The 23,577-nt window shown below is 45.8% G+C and overlaps 2 protein-coding genes across 9 annotated transcripts in view; one reads left to right on the plus strand and one right to left on the minus strand.

Moving 5' to 3' along the window:
* The window catches only part of LAMC2 (laminin subunit gamma 2), a 53,428-nt gene extending 50,759 nt beyond the window's left edge, over positions 1-2,669 (plus strand). For 4 of the 6 annotated variants that reach the window (XM_035010613.1, XM_035010610.1, XM_035010611.1 and 1 more), the window contains one exon: positions 1,982-2,669. In XM_035010613.1, coding sequence (XP_034866504.1) covers positions 1,982-2,235 — 254 coding nt within the window. In that variant the 3' untranslated portion in view covers positions 2,236-2,669. The remainder of the gene's footprint in view (positions 1-1,981) is intronic. The other 2 variants (XM_035010608.1, XM_035010607.1) reach the window with 1 other exon arrangement.
* A 3,398-nt stretch (positions 2,670-6,067) lies between these two features.
* NMNAT2 (nicotinamide nucleotide adenylyltransferase 2) overlaps positions 6,068-23,577 on the minus strand; it is a 185,329-nt gene continuing 167,819 nt past the window's right edge. For all 3 annotated transcript variants that reach the window (XM_035010624.1, XM_035010625.1, XM_035010623.1), the window contains 3 exons: positions 13,302-13,403; positions 13,099-13,166; positions 6,068-10,787 (listed from right to left, as the gene is read on the minus strand). In XM_035010624.1, the coding sequence (XP_034866515.1) occupies positions 10,685-10,787; positions 13,099-13,166; positions 13,302-13,403 (273 nt within the window). In that variant the 3' untranslated portion in view covers positions 6,068-10,684. The remainder of the gene's footprint in view (positions 10,788-13,098; positions 13,167-13,301; positions 13,404-23,577) is intronic.

Genomic DNA, 23,577 nt, shown 5'->3' on the forward strand with positions numbered 1-23,577 from the left:
AACCCTCATTCGGCCCGTTTTATCAAGCGTGGACTGCAGCAGATAGGGAACAAAGGATTCAGTCACAGATTCCAGCCACATTCCGGAAAAGGCTTGGTTCTACCTTTTAGGTTCAGTAGAACAACTTTACTTTTTTCTTTAAGATTTTTATTTATTTATTTATTTTGAGAGAGAGCACACAAGCAGGGGGAGGGGAAGAGGAAGAGGGAGAAGCAGACTCCCCGCTGAGCAGGGACCCTGACATGGGGCTCGGTCCCAGGACCCTGGGATCATGACCTGAGCGGAAGGCAGACACTTAACCAACTGAGCCACCCAGGCGCCCTAGCTGAAGAATTTTAAAATCTGATTTTTCTGTGGAGTACCATCCTCACTTACCCTGGGAGATCAGTATTGTCTGTGTTGTTATACTAATGAGTCTGCTTTGTGGTCCAATGAGCCCTAAAGAGTAAAGAGCCTCTAAGGGTAAAAAAAAAAAAAAAAAAAAAACAAACAACCCAACTCCCCAGTGGAGATTTTAGCAGCTTTGTTTAATGTTCTGAAAAAGGTAATGAAACGAATAGGGTCTTTCAAGAGAAAATGAGAGTGTGGGGGAAATAAGTTGGTGGGAATTATTAAACATTTACTAGGTGTCAGGCACTCTGCCAGGTGTTTTCTGGTGTAATATCACTTAAGTCTTTTAAAGGTCCTGTGAGACAGGTTTTATTTTTTTTTATTATTTTATCTCACGGAGCAGTAAACTGAGGCTCAGAGAGATTGATAGGGTCCCATGGATCACATAGTAAACTTGGAGGTGGGATTCGAAGTGAGATCTCTTTGTTGCCAGTGCTCCTGCCCCTTTTTTGAGCAGTTTGTACCGCCTCTCCATGGACATGGTGGTTTTGTTCCCAAGCTTACTTAACTTTCTCGGCATGTCATAGACCCCGAAGTGCTGGAAATCTCCCCTGCTCCTCGGTGAAGGACCGATCCACTGGATCTGCATTTTTGTTATGGTGTTGTTTCTCCTGTTTGCTCCCTGGAGTCCTGGACCAGTCACCATGTCATCACCCCCAGGCACAATAAACTCGGGCAGGCAAATGCTATCACCGCAGCTCCGATATGGGAGGCAACCTGACCTTGAGTTTGAATTGACCAAAGGCCACCCAGACCCTATGCACATCAAACAGGTTTGGCCAGGTGCCCTTCGTGCTGACATTACTTTTAGATTGTGTATGGGTAAAACATACCTGAACAAATAAGACTACATTTCATACGGGAAATAAACGAATATCTAGCCAGATTCCCACTGTCTCAGGCCAGAATGAAGTCTTACATCATTTCCAAACAGCTGGAATCTATCCCCCAAATAGCAAAGCATACCTTGGCCTCTATAAACCCAAAAGCCCAGCCAGTTTCTAAAGGTCTTCTAATGGAAAATAGCAAGATATTTCCTAAGGGTAGTTCAATAAACATAATTTGGAGTTGGTCCTGATCCGAGGGTGAGCTGTGTAGGGAGGGCATCTTGGACAGTACTCAGTCTCCAGTGACCTTCAGCCTTCATCCTTTCAGAGCGTGCACTGTTGGCCCCAACGTGAAAGGAGAAATCCAAGCTTCCCATTTCTTAACTATAGAGCTCAGAGGTTTGAACTGGACTGTTCATAACTAGTAACTAGGCTAGAGCTCTCGGAACATTTTCTGTATTATCTATATTATATTGTGGTCCAAGTGTAAAATATCCCAGTGTAAAATAAGGCTTTTATTTATTTGTTTTTTATTTTAAGTAAACTCCACACCACCCGTGGGGCTTGAACTCACAACCCTGAGATCAAGAGTCACATGCTCCACCGCCTGAGCCAGCCAGATCCCCCTAGAATAAGCACGGCATACTGTTTCCTCTGGGCAGGTGGAAACAGGAACTAGTTAAGGGTCTAGAGGGCCCACGTGTGTTCAAGGAGATCTAACCCCAGCTCTTCTATATTAACTCTTTTCTCATTCCCTCAAATAGGTCAGCCTGGCAGTGTGGATGAAGAGAAGCTGATCTTATTGGAGCAGAAGCTCTTCCGGGCCAAGACTCAGATCAACAGCCAGCTGAGGCCCTTGATGTCAGAGCTGGAAGAGAGAGCACGTCGGCAGCAGGGCCACCTCCACGTGCTGGAGATGAGCATAGATGGGATTCTAGCTGACGTGAAGAACCTGGAGAACATCAGGGACAACCTGCCTCCAGGCTGCTACAATACCCAGGCTCTTGAGCAACAGTGAATCTGCTCTAGAGATTTCCCAACTGAGGTTCTTGGGATGCATAATTCAGGAGCCATCTCATGTGGTTGGGGTGGGATGGAGACATTTGAACATGTTGAATGGGCATGCTCAGGTCCACTGAACCTGACCCCATCCCTGAGATCTTGGCCAGATAAATGTCTTGTTACACCAATGTGATACTACTTGGGCAATGAGGCAGATAGCATTGGGTATGAGACTGGCCAAGGGCCTGGACCCCGAAGGGTAGACTGGACGGAAGGACAAGCTGCACGGCCAGGTGTTTGCCTCAGGAGAGTCACAGACTGAGTCCTGGAGTATGGACAGATGCTGCTGGGCTAGAGTCAGCTTATTTTTTGGGTAATGTGACCAACGGAATTTTTTTTTTTTTTTTTTACTTTGCCCACCCAGAAAATTCTTCTCAATGTCTGAACAGAGGGTGAAGTAGAGTGAAGTCCAGTCACACTGTGGCCAGTAAAATACTGTTGCCTTATAATGTCCAATGCAAGCTTCTTGTTGACCAGAGTTCCTCCCACTTACCACCCAGTTTGTGAACATGTGCTCTACTTTTAAGCTGGAAGAAGTGAACAGTGGTGGAGTGAGAGGCTGTAAGGCTGGTCCATTTGGAGCAATGGTGCCTGCTTGGGTCCTGCCACCTTTGAGTTCTGGGGCCTGGAAGTGACATCCTTTCTCTGGTGATGCCATGACTAGTTAGAGACTACATTTTTATTAAAGCATTTCCGACCAGCAAAACAAACTTTGGGAAGGTATTTACTTTTGGGTTTCAAAGTGATAGAAAAATATAGCTTGGGCATTGAAAGAAGTACAATTATCTAGAAGATTTATTAGTCCTTATTCAATCCCACTTTTCAAATGCTAAAAATTGTATGTGTCTTTGTGTTTTATTTTCTCACTCTCTCTGCCTATAGCAGAGAATGTTCCTACTCACACTGGAGCCAGGTAGACTCCATCCTTCCATCCATCCATCCATCCATCCATCCTTACAACATATATTTATTGAGTCCCTGCTGTGTGTCAGGGGCTGGGGTACAGTGGTGACATAGTCTCTGCCCTCACAGAGTTGATTGTCTAGTAAGGAAGACAAACATTAAAAAAATAAATTTAAAGGTACAACTCTTGTTCATCACAAGTGGTTTTTATTGCAATAACCCCCTGGTTTGCAACCTCATTTCTCAACAGAACATATGTTGTAAGACACTCCCAGGGGGGCACTTGGCTTTTGGCAAAGCCGGGATGGCTCTGGGTTGTGCACACTTCTTTGCATTCTAGCTGTCACTCCTCCCCTTTCCACACCTGATTGCAACAGACTGTTGAGTCATGATTACACCAGTGGGAATTGCTGGAAAGACCAGAGATGCTTCCATCTCGTCTTGGAAGATGTTGGTGCAGGCTCGCCTTTGTACTTCCTTGGCTTTTCATGGATGTGTTTTTGAATAAAGAATAATTCTTAGATGCCTGTGGTCAGTTTCTAACTTGTCAAACTCTTAAGTCTAAGATGGAGGTACCAAAGCAATGGAAACTAAAGTGCCCCAGAAATAGCAATGAGTCCTAGAGTTCACATTTTTCTGAACATCTTGTTTTGCCCTTTCCAACCATTAGAGCACTTTATATGAGTTAATTGGTGCTATCTCCTCAGCATAAAGAAGGATTTATTTCTGGAACAACCTGAACAGGGTGGGGTTTTAATTAATATTTTTGTCTTTTTTTCTTCGGCTATGAAATTAAGGTAAAATCAATAGTTTGTTGTACAGTGTCATGCTTTTTAATAAATAAAAATCTAATAAATTAAGATCCTGAATTGGCCATCTAGCCAAGTGGCTGAGGAAAAGATTCTGCTCCTGTCCACATTAACCCCACAAATTCTGAGAGGTCTGATCACTTTGCTTTACCTTCTGTAGAAGTGAATTTATAATCCTGTCTTGGCATGCTCAACCACATGTCCTATAAATCTCTCACTGTAGTTAACAATTAGTGCCCAGGAAATGTATATGTATTAATTAGATTAGATTAACTACTATGTCACATAGACCTAAAAATGTACATTACTCAAACACAGGAGACATTTTTCTTGCTCTCATAACAGATGGGGAGAAAGTCGGTAGGGTGACCCTCTGCATGGTCATTCCAGAACCTTGCCATTTACAACATGTGACTTCTAAGGTTGCCCTGGGAATCATTTCCATTCCAGTGATTAGAAAGGGAAAAAGACATGGAGGTGGGAGACACCTGGAAGGTTTCCGTGGGCTAGGCCTGGGAGGGGATGCATGTCACTTTCTCTCACGTTCCATGGTCCAGAACCCAGTTTTATGACCACATCTGACTTGCAAGGGGTCTGGGAAATACAGCCCCTTGGTAAGAAGCCATGTCTCAGTGACAATCCTACTCTATGAAAGGGGATAATTCATTAGAATGCATAGCTAGTGATTGGCGTCTGTCTCTGCCAAGTATGAGATTAAGCAGTGTATGTTCTAGGGAACTTGGTGAGGGATTCCATTAGTTAATAGCATGCAATCATAAAGGGATTCCTCAATGGAATAAATTGTTAAGAAGGTCATAGAATGTCTTCCCTGATAAATGGGAGATGATCTCTGAATAGAGATGGGAAGTGGAAAAGTGACTCATATGACTCCCTTGGTATGGACATGATTCCCTCATTTTTGAGGACCTGACAAATTATCCCTAAGAAGAGAGAGGAGTGTGTGGCTGAGAGATAGCCTACTCAGGACTTAGCCTCTGTTGCCAGTCTTGTCCTACTCTGTCAAGTTAAGAGAGCTGTCCTTCCGCGTTCTCATCAGTATTTCTAACTGGTAGTGAAAAACTCCTTTGAACTTCTCCCCTGAGAGCTTTCTGATTAATTGTGCTGCTGGTAGGCCATTATGCATATCATCATCTACTTTGACTCATAGGGATTTCTGTTTAGAGGGGGGTAGGAATGAACCTGCCCATAGGCCATGGCTTCTTAGCAGATGTATTTCTGATCTTATCCCAGGATGTGGTTTCTTGTCAGTACTCTTGGGAGGCCAGGGAAAAGGGGAAGAAGATGCTCAGTAATGTCCAATGTTTGGAATGAGGCTCAAGGGCTGGGATATATTTATTATGTCTTCTTTCAATGTTTTTGCATGGTCATGGGAGCGTTGTGGATTCTTGCTGTGGCTCAATTTTGCCACCTGGAAAATAGAGATTAGGTGTTTTTTTTTTTTTCTGCTTTCTTTATTCTACGGGCTACATGGAACTTCCTAAGAAATTCCAAGACCTGAAGCTTACTTATGGGTCATAAGGGAAGAAGTGTGTATGTACATGTATATTAACTCATAGTTAGTACATATATTTTATAAGTTAATGTAAGTTAGCAAATTAAACCAGTGTTTATGCCCAATTTTAAACAAGCTTTCAACATTACATACTCTCAGGACAGAGAAAAAAGTGTTTAGGTTTGTGGCCAAAATAGCAAACGTAAACACAAGTAATCAATTTACAAGGCATATCGAGCATCGTTACGATGGGCCACCAAACCCAGATGGACACGCACAAAGCTAACTAATTCCAATCTTAAACAATAACAACAAAACACATAGTAAGGACCAAAGTGATTTTTTTTTAAAGCACAGCTAATCTGACAAACAAGTGGCTAAGTCCTAAATGAGGGGCCTAAAGGGGAATTGCTATTTTACCATCTGAATCACGACTGATACTAGCTAATGACAACCACCACCTGGATCTATACCAACACACAATGCATGTCACAACTACAAATGAAATAAGAACTAATAGAGCAGAACTGAGCAATTAACAAATTACTCATTTTTTTTGCTTGTTTACACTGCCAAAACTGTGAGTTTAATGATTTGTCTTAAGATCTTTTATACCAAAAGTGAGTTATACAAGTTTAGTTTTTACAAATACATTTTTGCTTCATAAAGAACTAATTTCATTAGTGAGCCAACGCTAACCAATAGGAGACTATGAAGATTAGGTAGGTTCTAAGATTCAATTTTTAATTGAAAATTCTTAGGCACAGTTCACAAATTTGTTAATTCTTCTTCCCTACCTATGATTCTTGGGCGTGGCTGTACATACTTTCATATCACACACGTGGCATCAGCTAAACCATGCAGAAAATCTGCTCTCAGAACATTTTTGCAACTGTTGGCTCCCGTCAAGTAAGACTATGACAAAAAATTATTAATTCTGCAACTCGCAGAGAAGATTCTGGACAGACACAGGACTAGTAGCATTGTCTTATTTATTAATGTAATTCAAACATTTTGCTGATAAAACTTTTGTCCATGACTATCCTAGCAACAAAATTTTACTCAAAATATTTCACTATGAAATGGTGTTGCAACTTCAATGTAGTTTTTATTAATGAATTGATTTTCATAAAGCAAATCTTACTCTTAAAATGGTAGGTTCAGTGACCAAAAGCGATTAAAAAAAAAGCTTCCCCCCTCCCCATGCCAATCCTTGAGACTGTTCGGATCAAACTGAGTTCTGGACCTGGGCTAGACTGAAGGGAAAGAGTGTAGCTCATTCCCAAGTAACTAGAACAGGCTAATAGGACACCCAAACTGACACGACCAAGAAACCACATAAAGAATTGAGTTCACTGGGCAGCTCTAGAAAGGTGTAGACCGGATGAATCTGACCGAGAGCATGGGCTCCTTCACCACAATGCTACTCCTCGGGTATCCTAATTGGAAGAGCTACAAAATCAGTCCCTGTTTCCATCCTCCCCATCTCACCTGTAGGCCTTCCTGCGGTACCTTGGGAGAGATCCTGAGCTTTTCAAATTCTACGGATTTTTGCATCACTCTTTTGATGAATGGAATTACAATAACATGCTTCTCTCTCTTAGTCCCCTAAAGTGTGTGTTTATAGCAGTTTGAGAGAGTAGATTTGGGTTGCTAAAATACAGTCATCTCTCCCTATAATTCTCTGCCTTTTGCTGCAGTTTGATTACTGAGTCTCACTTTCTACTTAATTAGAACAGCGAGTTCTTCTATTCTTTCTGAGAAGCTGAAGTATGAGACCAGAAAACGCTGGGAAGTTTCGCCACGTGGAGATGTAAGAAGAGCGTCTCTAGAAGCTCTAGCTCTGGGTTTCAGGCACTTCAGTAAGAGACTTTCCTCCCCTGTTCCTATGTACATTCAAGGAAAATGAAAGCAAGAAGGCCCCAGAGACTGCCTGGGGGAGGGGGCGGCAAATGAGGTACCGGGTAGCCTGTCGGGTAGCAGCACAGGGCTCCCCAGAGGGCCACTCATTGAGGAAGAGTCATTGGCACAAAGGGTTTCCCTCCTGCCTGTTCTTACTCATATCAGCCACTTTCAGAAGAGCGGGAGAGATGTTCTTCATTGGTAGGCAGGAAATGAGGCTCCTGACCCCTCTTAACATGATCATTGCAGCCCATGTCTTTCTCCCAATCTCAGAGCCATGCCAGCCTTGAGTTGGCCTTTGGAGGAAGAAGGGGGACCCCAGAGGGGAAGTCAGGGACTAGAGGTCATCCTCATGGCACCTGGGGCACTACTTCAGACTCTGAATCTTTCTGGTGCTACCCTTTGCAGGATCACAGCCACAATGTCCTGCCCTGGACTGAGAGAGGGGGCTCTACCCTCCCCCTAGCAAATGAAGAATGGCGCAGGTTGGGGAATGGACAATTCTACCCAAAAGGAAATTCACTTTTTCTTATATTTAAGGAAAGCTATTTTAATACAATCCCTGTGATCCACCAAGATAAGATCTGCCCCATTTCATGCCAGACATCTTCTAATGACCCTGTTCTTTTCCTTCCTGTGCACCTTCCCACCCCCACACGAACTGCATACAGCCAGCCTGGTTCCCTCTCATGGGCTGTGGACTAAATGCAGCCTGACCACAGAACCCAGCAGAGTAATAGGGTGCATCAAAGAGACAAAAAATGTTTGGTTTCTCTTGGATCTGCTCATGTAGATCCTCATAATAAACTCTAACCGTAGATAACCTTCACATCCTTGAAAATGTCACGTTCCCCTAGGGATCCGTTTCCCTCTTTTCTTTTCCTGGCTTAGAACTGCTTTGCCCAAAGTCTCTTCTGTCTCTCTGTCTCTGTCTCTGTCTCTCTCTGCAGTGTCATCTTGAGCACTTGAGGTCTTTCCTAGCCTTCCATAGAGCATCCTTTCTTGGATTCAGAGGGTCACTATATGGGATTTTCTCTAAGCCGCTGAGATCTCTTGATTTCTGAGGGAAACCTAGCTATGGCCTTCCTCCCCATCACACCCCTCCTCCCTCAAGACTGGCATATGCAGTGCCATCTATAGGAGCACCTGGGTGAGACATAATTTAAGAGAAAGATGCCAGGTAAGGGCTGAAAAGAGAAGAAGCCACACGTTACCTGGTCAGTATTATGGGGAACTGGGGGACAGAGATCATGCGGTACGATGCCCTAAGGGTCAGGGAAACAATATCCTTTTGCCAGGCTCTACACTTGCTGTGTAACCTTGGACCAGCCATTTAATCCAGTGGATCTCTGCTCCCTCATCTTTTAAAGGAGAATGTTGAATCAACTAATCTCTGAAGGGTTTTTTTTTTTTTTTCATTTATGATTCCATGATCTTTAACCAAACATTGAGACCCAAGAATAGGTTATTCATTCCCCCCTCTGAAGGTTATTTCCATAATCCAAAAGGAATAATACGCTCCTGGATGCTACTTGAACATGCTCTTCTGTTGAATCCAGTTCCTTTTCCTGGAGGCTATGGAAGACTGTCACAGATGTAAAATATGTACTGAAGAATGGTGTCCCCGATGTCAGGTCTCACCCCACCCCTCCTGGGCATAACTGGTACTAGATTTTGATAAAAATATCCTGTTGCTCAGGGACCCATTCCATGAAGACAACCAAAAGCCCAAGAGCCAGGGACTAGATGAGAGACACAGCATAAGAGAATAATTTCCTTTTGGCTCTCAACACAGGGCATGAGTGAGACCTGAACAACTAGAACAGTCTGTCAGAACTGTTTCCAGGAACAGCGGAGGAAGGTAAGAAATTAGAAAAAGGATGAAACAATTTAGTGCCCTCCCAACCATGATCTCTGTTCTGTGAACCCATTCCCCTGCCAGACAGAATTCCTCAGGCAATGACTATGGTTCTGGGCTCTGCAGGAGATATGACCAGCTCCAGAAACAAGACTGAGGTACCGTGTCTCAAGAAGAAACTGACCTCAGGCACTGCAGCGAGAGTGGGTGAGAACCATCAATTCCCTTCAGGGCAACAAGCCTCTCTCTCCTTGGTCATCGTGGACGTACATCATGACAGAAAAATTTCCCAGCCAAACAGGCAAGAAATAATTCCAATTAGCAAAGATCTCTAGGGTTGAGTGAATTCCTAGCATGTTTTATTTCAGAAATGGCTGCATTATTAGGATTTGGCCTTGAATAGGTGATTCTTCTCAGATGCAGGAATGTGGCTAGGTAGGACCTCCAAGGGCTTAGGTGGTGACCTGAAGGTTCCTTGGAAATGCTGGGCTGGCAGGGAACCCACTCTGCCATTAGTCACAACCCAAAGGAGGAACCATACAGACGCCACCAGGACATGAGGATGGACTGGATCTGTGTGATCACAGGCCCAGAGCATCGGGACAATGGTCTTCTGAAATTAAGGAAATGGACACAAATTCTTCTGAGAAACCCTACTATTCCCAGACCTGCCTCCCAGGTTTTGGAACCTGAAAGCCTCTGCCCTTAGCCTAGTCGGCAGCTGCGGTGCGTGCGGGTTTGTGGGGCGTGAGTGGGCAGGTGGGGGGTGTTGGGAAGGTGGAGGCGGCTTGGCCTTCTTTACTGGGGGTGGCTCTCACGCTGAGGCTGCCTACGCTATCCTATCGAACGGGAAGTTACCACCACAGGAATGCATCAAGACTACAAACATAAAGAACCACAGACACAGGTTTCATCCAAATTCTATGAGGAGTGAAGAACAACAACAACAACAAAACAAAACAAAAAAACAAAAAACAAGAGAAGAAAGAGAAGAAAAGAAAGAAAAAAATAGCCCTTCGTGTAAAGGGCATGCTGGGAAGGCGAGAGCCAGAGCCGCCTCCCCAGAGCATGCTGGGAGGACGGGCCCCGGAGCCGCTCTCTAGAGCATGCTGGGAGACAGACACCAGCACGTCTCCAGGGGCTGCGCTCCCCCCAACTCCCACCCCTGTTCCCTCACCCACCCCCGACCCAGAGACTAGAGGAGAGTCCGTCCAAAGATGACTGCTGAAGAGGGTATGCTGTGGTTCTCTGCAGGTCCCCCACACTGTGGAGGGTTGAGTCAGCAAGTGGGGAGAACAGTCAAGATGAGGAGATGGAGAAACAGAGAGGCAGGAGGAAAACGGGGGGACTGACAGAGCCTGGAGGGGCCAGTGTGTCGGCGGAGGACGAGGGCAGAGTGGAGCGTGGGGCCGTGTGGCTGCTAGCCCGAGGCGTTGATGTAGAGCTGGCTCTTGAGAATGTAGTCGATGACCGGCTGGGACAGGTAATCCACCACGTGGCCGTCCCCATGCTGCAGGGCCAGCCTGGAGGAGAAGAGACGGTGGTCAGATGACACCCTCCTTGACCAAGGCCGAAGGACGGGCCTGCCCACTCTCTCTCAGGGAAAGGGTTTACCCAACACCCCAGTCTCTGCCTTTGCTTAGGCTCCATAAATGGCTTCCCTCTTGGGAAAAGCTCGCCTGCCCCAGAATTCCTCCCGCAGCCTGGTGACTCCATTCCATCCTGGCTCTGCCATTTCCTAGCACAGGGACCTCAAGCAAGTTATTTAAGCCCCTCTGTTCTTCAGTTTTCTCCTCTGTAAAAATGAGGGGAATATTTGGGCCCATCTCCTTCAGTTATTAAAAGGAATTAAAAAATAAAAATAAAAGGATTAAATGAGTCATGCAAAGCCTTTAGAATAGCCCAAACACACAGTAGGTATTTAAATGTGTTGACTGTTCTTATTTTTTTTCCTTCGTGTTTCTCTGCATCATGGTCTCATGAAAGTGAATCTCCCGAGGGACCACTTCTTTCCTTCCTACGGGAGCCCTGACACAGAAGAAGGTGACCTCCTCTGAGGCAGGGAGGAAGGAGGAAGGCACTACCAGGTACGAGAGAGTTCCAGTGAGGCGCTTTGGTTTCTTCACAGTTGTGCTCCAGCCTTGGTCTGGCTGCTTCCCATTCTCTGCTCAGATGATGGTCTTGGGAATGTCAGGCCCCACAGAGCTATTTGTAAAAAATGCACATACTCCTCCAGAAATGTAGATTCTACAAGGCAGCTGAGTCCTGCCCTGTGAGACGTCTTCAGAGGCTGGCTCACAGCCTCTTCAGTGCATACACTGTCTTGATCTTGCAAGCAAGCTAGGTCCCTAAGTGCCTCCCTGCACAGTTCACAGGGAGGCTTCTGGAAAAAGTGATCTGTATCCGTAGTTTCCAAATGCCAATCCCAGCTTGATCAGAATCACCCAGGAAGCAGATTCCTAGGCCCATCCACCACGGATTCTGATTCAGTGGGATTCAAGGGGACACGGGAATTTGTGTGCTTGTGTAAGCTGGTGGGGTCGTTTTATTGCACAGCCATGTTTGGAACCAAACCCTTCTCCTTTCCCCTCATTGGCCCTTGTTATTGGGTTTCAGCTCTCACCTCACAGTTTGATGCTCCGCTACTTTTGAAGTGTGTACATAATCACCTTCCAGGGAGGAAGTCCAGTAGACCTTTAAAAATGCTGGGCCCATCTGATTTCTCTGAACTCTGTGACAGAGATGACAATGCTCCCCATCTTTGTGCCCTCTCTTGCCTTGGTTCTTGGGCCAGCACGGCTGGTGGTCTCTGACGGCTCCTTAGCCTTCTTTTAAGTGCTTCTCTTCTTACTGACTCTCCCTGTGAGCTCAGCCATACTCTTAACGTAATTTACAGCTATGTGCTCATGGCTTTCGGTTCTATTCCACTTCCAGCCCTCTACATTCATATACCTCACCATTCCACTGGACACTCCCAGTTGCAGCTTGTGGTGGAGACTGTTACCTGGTCCTTAGCATCCATTCTCTCCTTCTATTTAGGAATAGAACCTCCTGAGTTTAAGCTGGGCACATAAAGTCCATGTTTCAGCCTCCCTTGCGGCAAGCTATGGCCGCACGACTGGGGCTGAGCCCATGGGGTGCAGCGGGGGAGTGATGTGTTCAACGATGAGTCACCTTTTAAAAGACAAAGCTCCTGCCCTTTCCAGTGGTCACGGCAGCAGCTGGGGACCCACAGATAAGAGGCTTCACGTGAAAGAGGTCAGAGATTCAATCTCTTTTGACTTCAGTAAGAGGGAAATAAACATTTCTCTTATTTAAACTATGACTATTTGGGCTCTTTTTGTTATGGCAGCTTAGCCTATACTCTCATTAATACAATAAACACCTCAAACTAAAGAGTCTCAAACTAAAAACATCCTCTTCCTCCCGAGAACTAGGTAAAACTAGCTGATGATCCATCTCCCTCTTTAAAAGTAAATGACTGAGGGGCGCCTGGGTGGCTCAGTCAGTTGAACATCTGACTCTTGATTTTGGCTCAGGTCGTGATTTCAGGGTTGTGAGATCGAGCCCCATGTTGGGCTCTGCGCTGGGTGTGGAACCTGCTTAAGATTCTCTCTCTCTCTCTCTCCCTCTCCCCCTGCCCCCCCCCCCCCCCCCCTGCACCCTCTCTCTCTCGCTCCAAAAAAAAAAAAGAAGTAGATAATGGGGGACAAATACATGAGGTCCCCAAAGAAGGCTAAATACCAGGCAGCAGGTGTCAGCAAATGGTAAGAGCCAGTTGTATTAAAACTTGTAAGCCCATTTGACCAAGGTCCCTCTGGCTGTTAAACGTACCTGCTCTTGGTTGAGCTGACAACAGACATGGGATGGTTGATGTCATCCTTCACCACCATAATGTTATTCTGGAGACAGAGCACAGAAAGCAGGTTGCCCTCCCCTCACACTTAAAACTCCTCGCTGCCCCCTACCACCTCCCCCACCACCCCACAGGCCCCTCAGAGAAGGAACACGCCACAGCAAAGAGATGGAGGACTCACTTTGTATTTGCGGAGTATTGAGGAGTGATTCATAATTCGGTCTGTGTCAGCTGCATCCCGGGGCACCACCACAATCCCAAAGTCCCCGACAATCACCTCCATCTGAAAAAACAAAGAGAGCGTCGTTTGGTGCATCCATGACTCCAACCCCTACTAAGCAACTACTTAGCAGGTGGAATGATCTTCCATGTGGAACCCCAAGCTCTGGTCCTAAGCTTGCCTTCTCAACCCTACCAGTCAGCTCTTTCAAGTAACAACCTGTAACAGTGTTAGTGGAATGAGTGGGAACTTTGCCTGGCACCACAGAAGATGCTTAATAAATACCTCTAGACTGAATGAAGAAATGTGCTCCTGCATGTCTAGGCATCTCCAATTCCTGAGGCTCCCACTGAGTTCATTATGCCGAAGAGTAATAGGAATGACACGTAGTCCTTACGTGGTAGACACCCTCACAGGCGACACAGGTCCCGTTGCCCAGCAAGTGTACCCCCGTTCCCAGCCGGACTATTGAGAAGGGCTGAATGCTCCCTGGCTCACCCATGTCAAAGCTGCTGGGGACTCAAGGGTGATGAAGAGCATGGAAGGGCTTAGAACGCCTGTGTGCCCACAGGCAGTGATAGAAAGAATATCACTATGGGGTCACTTCTGAGATCAGCCTCTGATAAATGCTTGCTGCCCTAATGAGAAATGAAACCTTTTCATGAAGAAAAAATTATTTTTTCTGGTTATACACACAGTACAAGCTTGGGAAATTCAGGGGAAAAAAATCAATCACAACTGCACAATCTGGATAACTACTCTTAACATAGGGTGTTCTGTCCAGTGTTTCCTTCTTTATAAATAAGTGTATATACCTACAACTGGATTACACTGAAAAATTAATCATTTTATCTGTATTTTTTATTTAGTATTATATTGTATTTTTCACATTGTTAAAAATTACTTGAAAAAATTAAGTTTTAACAGTCTGATTATTTCATTGTCTGTACTATGATATACATGATATATTAAACCAACCTTGTATTATAGAATGTGTACAGTTACTTCTGATTTTTTGCAAGTATACATAACACTTTGTTGAAGATCTTTATATATAAATCTTTTGCCACATCTCTATTTCCTTAGGATAAGAAGTAAAATGATTAGATGAAAGGACATACACTGAACAGATTTCAAAATCTTAAGACCTATTACCAAGTTGCTTTCTGGAAACTCGGGCCAGTTTTTATTTTCAAAAAGCTTGAAAGTTATGGCATTTAATAGACTTGGATCTCGCCCAGGCATATTACTGTTTCAATCTTGCCAATTAAGGATCCCAGATGCGGTGAAAAGGGAGGGGGAGACAGGTTGCTTCTAAGCAGGGCAGCTCATTGTGCAAGACCCACTCTGGTGGCAAGGGACCCAGGTTTTTCCTCCTAATAAGTGCCACAGAAACAGACATTAGGGAGCACTGTGGCCACCTCTTCTCTATCAGACAACTTCGATACGAGCAGAATTCCACTTCGCAGTCTGATTCATTGATTATGTTTGCGTACGTATGTGTGTGCCCAAGCATGTGTGCACATGCCCTTGGGTATTTCCAGCCACCTTTCCCCTACTTCTCCCATTGCTTACAACTGGGGCTAGAGTTGCAGCTGGAACTCTGATGTTGCTGATACAGAAAGCTGGCTGAAGGTGCCCTGGGAGGGAAGCTGTGGAGAGAAGTTAGAAGCCAGGTATAGAATATCAGAGTCCCCATTGGATCATGCCATTTGGAAGAGACAGAGCATTATACCGCATGCTGCATCTGTCGGTAGTGCTCAGGTGGGGCAAACAGGCACCAAGCATTTGTCCTATAAACCAGGAATGTTAGGGAGAGGCAGGGCAAGGAGTTGGAGGTAAAGCCACTCCTCCTCCACAGCTTTAGAATATTGCACCGGGATTCACTACTCAGAAGGTAACCCGAGGCACTGGTTCTCAAACTTGGCTGCACACGAGAATCACCTGAGGAGCTTTTAACACTCAAAGCCCAACTCGTATCTAAGAGCAGTGAAAGTCAGAATCTCGGAGAATGGAACCCAGGCATCAATAGTTTGTCTAAATTTCCCAGGTGATTCCAATATGCAACCAGCTTGAGGACCAGGGGTCTAAGTACTGCTTAAAACTCCGGGGGAAGTGGTAGGGTGGAGAAAGAGAAAAGAGAAGGGGGAGGAGAGGAGAGGACGGGAGGGGGAAGAGGGGAGGGAATCTATCCAAGCTGGTACATACGAACATTCCTCAACTGCCTCTCTTGGTAGATGACTCAAGATACCTGGTGTACATGGCGTAATGTAGGATCTGCCTTCAATGTGATTCTGAGGACTTGGTAGATGTTCCATAAGCGATGAATGAACGAAGAGGGCTATTTAAAGTGAGCATTCTCAGTGAAAGCCTGAAAACAACGGTTCCGCCTGGAGTCCGGCCTCGCGGGGGATGTTACCCTACGGGGACACCCTATGGATGACATTAGTATAGCTGCTGCCTCCCACTCAGGAGCTATTATCTGAGCACTCAATCAGTAACAGTGCCAGGTGGCTCAGTGGGTGGCAAGCAGATGGAGACCTTGCTGCCTGGGATGTTTTCTTTTTCCAGAAACAGGTGACAGACTTGCCCCCTGGGAATCACAGACGGAGCGAGGGAGACAGGGTCTACAGAACAAGACATACAGCTTAACCACATCCAAGCTGCACGTCTGTGGGAGTTCGGGTCAGAGACTGCAGATCTTTTCTGCTCCTTTGCCTAGACCCTAGGACACCGGGCTTGATTTTCATGCTAGAGGGTATCTGTGTGGGTGTGCGTCTGGGGGTGGGGAGAGATGCCATGTTCTAGAGGTGGTAAGGTGTGCCCTCCGTCCCATACGCATCCATCTCGTGCAGGGACTTAGCTGTCCTTCCCACCCCCACCCCCAAACCCCGTTTCCTGTCTTCGCCTGCCCCCCAGGAGACCACCCCTCTTGGTTTCCTCCTACCTCAGCAGCTGCAATTTTTGGTCTTCTTGTGCTGGTTCTTTCTCATGTCCCTAACCTTGACCCATTGGAGTCCCCCGGGCCTCAATCCTTGGACCTCTTCTTTTTTCTAGCTACACTCATACTCTTAATGATTTCACTCAATTTCAAAGCATTAGAGACAGACCGAAGGCTCCCAAATTAATACCTGGGGCATAACTTCTTTCCTGAACTTCAAACTCATATATCCAGCAGCCTTTTTCAGTATGCCTATTTAGTGGGGCACCCCAAATCTAAAATGTCCATGGGCACCCAAACCCTCTGACATCAATCAATGAGTAAATCAGCCAATCCTCATAACCCGCAAATGCTTTTCCTATAGTCTTCCTGTAGTCTTTTTCATTTCAGGAAATGGAAACTCTCTTCTCACAATTACTCAGGTCAAAGCCTGGGAATTTTCCTGGACTCCTCCCTTTCTCTCACATCCCACATTCTACCTAAAAGGTACCCAATTGATTCCAGCTTCAAAACAAATCCAAGAATCTGCTCGTTTTTCACCATTTCCATCAAGTCTCTGCTGGTCCAAGCCTCCTTTGGTAGGTTAAATAATGGCCCCCAAAGATAACCAGGTCCTAATCTGTGGGACCTGTGAATGTTACCTTATATGGCAACATATATGCAGATGTGATTAAGCAAAGGATCTTGAAATTATCCTACATAATCTAGGTGAGCCCTAAGGTAATAACAAGTGTCCTTACAAGAGGGAGGCAGAGGGAGATTTAACACAGAAGAGAGAAGATAATGTAAAGACAGAGTAGAGAGAGATTTGAAGATGCTCCACTGTTGGCCTTGAAGATGGAAAGAAGGGTCATAAGCCAAGGAAGGCAAGCGATGCAGCTCTAGAAGCTGGAGAAGGTGAGGACACAGATTCTCCCCTGGAGCCTCTGGAGGGAATGTGGCCTTGCCAACAACTTGGGTCTTGGCCCAGTGAAACCTATTTTGGACCTCTGGCTTCCAGAAGTGTAAGAGAATAAATGTGTTTGTGTGTTGTTGTTGTTTTAAGATTTTATTTATTTATCTATTTGAGAGAGAGACAGAGAGCGAGCGAGCAGGGGGAGGGGCAAAGGGGGAGGGAAAGGCAGAGGGAGAGAGAATCTTGAGCAGACTCCGTGCTGAGCATGGAGCCCTATGCAGGGCTTGATCTTATGTCCCTGAGATCGTGACCTAAGCTGAAACCAAGAGTCAGAACCTTAACCAACTGAGCCACCCAGGCGCCCCTGTGTGTGGCCTTAAGCCACCAATCTTCAGCAACAGAAAATTAATTCATCCCCATCACCTCTCACTTGGATTACTCTGGTCTCCGTGTTTTTCTCTTGCCTTTTTTTAAGTCTATTCCCAACAGCCAGACCGAGTGTATTAAAATAGATTGTGCTGCTCCTTGGCTCAAAAGTCTTCACTTAAATGTCACCTTCTCAGTGAGACCAGGCTATTTCAACTTGTGTGGCCATGCACGCAGACCCACAGGCTATCCACACCTGCACTGTCCCTGCCCCTTCTTGGGTTTGCTGCTCCTCCTTAGCCTTTATGTCCATCTAATACCTTATATATTTTCTTTGTTCCACCTGATTTTTGTCTCTTTCTCTCTCTTCTATAAAGGTAACCTCCATGAGGACAGGGAACTGTGTGTTTGGTTTACCACTGTGTCCCCAGAGGAGAAGGACCTGGCGCCTCATACATGCTTAATAGGTGCTGTTGAAAAAGTAGATTCCTGCAGAGTCTTGTCTGGCAGCTGAGGCCGAGCCATTAGCTCATAAACTCTGTCTCAGGACCTGGCGACGAGCCCACAGTACCTCATGGGAGCTCTGGGAGACCCAAAGAAGTTACTCAAAAGATAGACTCTCAGGTCCTATGATAAGTTAAGGGTGAGCTTACTTTTGCAGGTTCCCACATTTGATCTGATTGGTGGGCAGAAGCACCTGGGGCAGCTTTAAAACCAATGACAAAAGTAGAGCCCCCAGACCTCACCCCAGGGATTTTGATCCAACATGTCTAGGATGGGCTGGAGCCTCTCTCTTCACAAAGCTCCCTAATCCTTCTGATGTGCACCAACCCCTGGGGAATTGATGCTTCACATCACATTGGCAGTTGCCTAAGCTGCTAATTCTCTGGCTTGGTTTGGGATGAGGTCAAAATGAGATACTCGTGCGACAAGCATCTCTGAGGATTCCAGCAAAAATGAGGACAAGCATGTCACTCTGTGCACTGGGGAGTGGGGGGTGGGGGCTTGGGGCAGACATCTGACCCCAGGAAACAGAGGGTGCTCAGGCTCTCCCTGCCCATGGAGCCTGCAGGAGTGTGCTCAGACCCCTGGGATGGAGCTGTTATTCCAGCATGAGGGGGGCCCATGTCTCCTGCATGTTCATGAAGAGTTCTCCGCCTCGGGAGTAGGGAGGTGGGTGAGTCGCCAAGGTAGCAGAGCTGTTCTGCTCGGCAAGTCCCTTTCCTGATGCTGACCAGTGTGACCCCATACTACCCCGCCACAGTTAGCAAGATCAGGGTAGAGTCTTCTCCTACCCCCCACCCCCGCCCAGCATATAGTGGCCCTCTCAGTTGAGCTCTGGCCGGTCATGCCTGAGGTGAGGGTCTATGACATTCATCCTGTTTCAACTTCCTGCTCACAGGCACAGCGTTTTGATCATATCTTTTCATCCTCTGGTCAAAAGCTCCCCAGGGGAGGCAGGGGTGGGGATGGGGAGAGGAAGTGGGAGGGGGTGGACTCTGCTTCCCCAAATGTGGGGAATCTGAAGGAAGGATATGAGACATGTTGAGGCAGGAAGCAACTTGGCCTTGGGAGAGAGAACACTCATGAGGACCCAGGTGGCAAATCTGGAAGGAATGTGAAGTTCTCATCATCTTTCCAGGAGGCTGAATTTCAATATCTGCACTGTTGGATTAGAGGGATGCTTTGGGTTGGGGATGCCCTGTGCTCTTAGCCAAGTACTTTCCTGGGCACCAGGGACAGAGGGCTTCATCTCTTGGATCGATCACTACCTAGGAGGAGGCATTAAACAAATGATTAATGATTTCAAGTGTATCTATTGCTATGAAGGATGAGGGCAGGTTACTATATTAAGTGGCTAATACCTTGTAGTGGCTAATGTCTTATGGGTAACTTGTAAAAGTTTGGGCCACATCTCATGGTAGACTTAAACTCTCTTATGGGCTAAGCTCCTCCAACCAAGGAGGAGGTACTCTTTCGTTCCACAAACTTTTATGTCGTGTAAATGGTAAATGGGGCACTCTCCTGGTGTTGCCAAATAAGACAGGTAAATCTAGTATACTCATAGAGCTAGTATACTCATAAACAAAAATGTAAATAAGAATACATGAGGTGGAATTAAGTATAATACTGAATATAAAACACAATGACCTTTAAGTTGAAACCAAAATGACAAGAAGGGGCCAGACATAGGGATATCTGGGGTAAGAGCACTCCTAGTTAGGTCACAACTAGTGCAAAGGCCCTGAGGTAGGAAAATATATTAAAAAAAAAAATAAGACTGAAGCACAGAGAAGTAGGAAAAATAGACAAGGAACAGATCAAAGATGGTGCTTCATTCCAATTGCAAACAGAAGTCATTAGAGTGTTTTAAACAGAAGGTTTGACTCCCATTGACAACAGGATCCAATTTACATTGATTTGCCCAGGCAAGTGTAAGTGGACCCTCTGTAAGATCATTCTGAAATCAGGATTCAGAATCCTGACCATCTCCCTCAAACAGTGCTCTCTTCTCAGTACATGGGTGACTTGAGCCCACTTGTGTTTCTTCTCCAGATGAGGATGTTCAGCGACAGACAAGGGACTGTTAGTAAGGAGGGAAACAAACAGGCATTAAGCTATTTGTTATGTGCCAAGCACAGTGCTGGGAGCTTTACTGATCACTACACTTAATCCTTACAACAATGGTCTTCTGAGATATGTGCCTCAGTTCTCCATTTATAGATGGGAAAATCAAGACTCAGATATAGTAACTAGTTAGTGGATTTGAACCCACTCTGGTCAGCTTTAAAGGCTCTTTCTGCCACATCAAGCCTCTTCGAGATCCATTTCTTAAGACTCACATTTTAGTGACTTGAAACTTTTTTGGTTTGAAAATATATTCTTATTTTTTGTCCAGGTTTAGCATGGGCTTCCTCCGTTCATTACTGTACATCGCCCCCTGGAGTATATAATTTTGTATTCTTTCAACGGGGTTGCAAAAGATGCAAGGAATGGTGTCCTGCAGAAGCCACATAGTGGGTTAGGGGTTTCTGAAATATGCCCCACCCATTTCGGCAAAAGAATTCTCCACCCTTGTTCTGACCTCTGTTCCTCTCTGGAGGGAAAGCAGGGCAAGAGGTTAGTATGATCAGGGTTGAGAAAGTGGGAAGGCATTTCCAGAATGGCTCTCTTAAGTGCAAATAAATGAATGATCCTTCAGAGGGGTTTTCCAGAGGAAATTATCCCCATTCCCATTTCCAATTTGACTGGGGGTTGTGGGAAGGCAAGAGATTCCAGACTCAAGTCAAAAGCTTGAAAACCAAACCAACAGTATCTTTCACATGAGAACCAGAATCTTCCATGATAGGAGCTAAGCCTCCTTCCCTAGAGCCTGTAAATTTGACATTGGTTTTATCAGTGTGGGGGCCTAATCCCCCTGGGTGGAAGTGTCCATCGGGCTTCCTGGCTGGGGCTGGACTGTCTGATAAAAACCATCTGAGCCTGAAAGACCAAATGTTTGTCTTTGCTCTATGAGTCCCAGAGCCCTGGGATTTCTTCTGGAGTGGCTAGTGCCCCAGGCTCTTCCTCTGTTTATTTTCTTTGGTTGGTTTCTCATCCCTGGTGGATGTAGGAAGCAGTTAGCCCATGGCTGGTTGGCTGGAAAAATGTAGGGTACAGCCAATTAGAGCCAGCCCGTGGAATGCTAGGTTACAAGAAGTACAAAAAGAAAGAAAAAGAAAACACAATTTTCCTTACCTGCCCATCTCTGGTGCCTAATGTTCCACCTTCAGATTTTCATTCCTTTTGGTTAATTATTGCCCCTTGCTCATTTAAAATGCAAATGCCATTTGAAAGCAGCTAATACATTTAATCATTAAACTTAATGATTTTGCCTGTTTGCTGAAAAGTCAAAAGCTTCTCAAATAAAGACCAAGATAAACCATCTCTTTCAACCAGCCAGAACCATCTCCTCAGAAGCTCTTGTTCCCACCATTAGACCCTTTACAGCCTTCTCTCAACCCCAAAAGCCCATCTCTTTCCACCCACTTAACCCAATCCTGCCCATTACTCAAAGCCCAGCTCAAGTGCTCCCCTCTTGCAGCCTGCTATGAAAAAATATATATATTTCTCATCCTTCTCACTGTCTTTTATGGATTAGGGATCTGAAGACTTGTGCAATTTCACTTCCCAGGAGTGTGCTGGGGGGTTAACTGAGCTAATCCAGGAGAAAACATCAAAGTGTTTATTTCTCTCTGCCCTCCTAGAAAGTAAAGTGCCCACAGTGAGAAGCTTTGTTTTGTTTTCTCTGCTCATTCAGGCCTAGAGCCATGTCTGGCACTTGGTAGGTACTCAACGAATATTTTAAAACCAACAGATGAATAACAGCCAACATTTATTGAGCGCTTACTAGTTTCAGGAACTCTTCTAAACTTTTTACAATTTTATCGCATGCAATAGAAAAAACGAATGCATTTTTAGACTGCACGTGCCTTAAGGACAGATAACGTGCTTATATTCATACTGGGGTCTAAAACCAGTAAGTATTAGTGGAAAGATTGATTGAAGGAAAGAATGCTGGAATCAGAATTAATTTGCCAGACTGCCTTCCATTGTAATATGATGGACAAAGCAGCTGACAGCATAAGAGCTCTAGACAACTGGTTTTATTTGGGGGAGGCGAGTGAGTGTAACAGCTTCCTGCTTCACAAATGTGTGCTCACGGCTGACCCTTTCATCTCTGGCCTTGACTTCCCAGAGATCCTGCTCCATGCTTGGAAACCTGCTTTCGTGTTGGTGCCAGGATGTGCACAGCAAAAATCAGGTCCCCTAGGGGAGACCGACCCTGTAATAAAAACCCAGGGATGGGAAGGGCTGGCCCCCACCCCACCCCCCACTCCGGGGTGCCGCTCTCCAAGGCTAGCCCAGGAGCCTGGATCTTGAATTCTATCAGGAATCACGAATGAAAAAGCCAACTGCCAGGCCGCACCAGCAGCTCCGTTGTATCCCATGGAGAGAAACTTGATGAATATGTATGGAATTTTCTCCCCCTGGAATGTAAGGGGATGGGTGTGTCATTGGTCAGAGGAGGTCAGAATGCACTGTGGGCTAATGGAGCTTTGTGCCTAATAGGAAATGCCCAAGGGATGAGTTAGGAGGTGGGTTTGTTCCTTTGGCTGTGGGATTAGACGTCTGGATGGAGAGCACTGCTTCAGGAGTCCCAATTGCAAGAGCTAGATGGACTCCAGAGAATCTGTGACCATGCTGGAGGAAGCCCGCTGCGGGACAGACCAACTCAGCTGCTTCCCAGCCCAGCTGGGGGCAAAGCTGCTCCATAGCCCGCTTTGAGTTTTCTTTACAGAAGGGTGGAGAGACTCCTATTTCTCCCCAGACCTGTGGCTTCTCTCCTGTCATCAGAATCCTGAGGATTCTGAAGAACATGGGAGGCTAGGGTGTGGAGCCAGGGCCTGTGACCTTCCCAAGGAGCTTGGCTCTTCTGCCCACCTCCTGTCCCCAGTCATGGGCAGATTCAGGGGTTTGGGCTCATGGTCACTAAACAGAGGTCTGTGGCCAACAAGTATCACTTGGGACACCAGCTAATGAAGAAACCCGGGATAGAGAAAGGTCTCATATACCTCATCCCTGGTAATCTCATGGTTAGGAACTGAAAACCCTAAAATGGAGCCCTTCCAGGCAAACTCCAGATGGTAGAATTTTCTAGTAGAATAAGCAGGATTCACACTGTACCCAGTCTTTAAAGGAAGACCTTCCTTTTCTAGACCCTGAGATCCAACCTCTGCAAACAAGGACAGTGGAATAATCCTCGGAGTTACTAACTAGTTGTGCGTTCCCTACATCCTCCTCTACCCAGCCCAACCCTATTTCTAGCAGAGAACCAGACCCTTTACCAGACCCTGCTCTCTCATTTGCAGGGCAGAAAATAATGCTTTGCAGTCAGCGGCTTTAAGCTCACTGAAGAGATTTCACTAGATATCTAGGATGAGAGAAAATAGGAAAGATACCTTTGGAAGAGAAAGAAGAGTTTCTGCATTCTC

Source organism: Mirounga leonina, unplaced genomic scaffold, assembly GCF_011800145.1.
Source record: "Mirounga leonina isolate KUSES-001 unplaced genomic scaffold, KU_Mleo_1.0 Mir_154, whole genome shotgun sequence".
In the NCBI taxonomy this organism is placed as follows: domain Eukaryota; kingdom Metazoa; phylum Chordata; class Mammalia; order Carnivora; family Phocidae; genus Mirounga; species Mirounga leonina.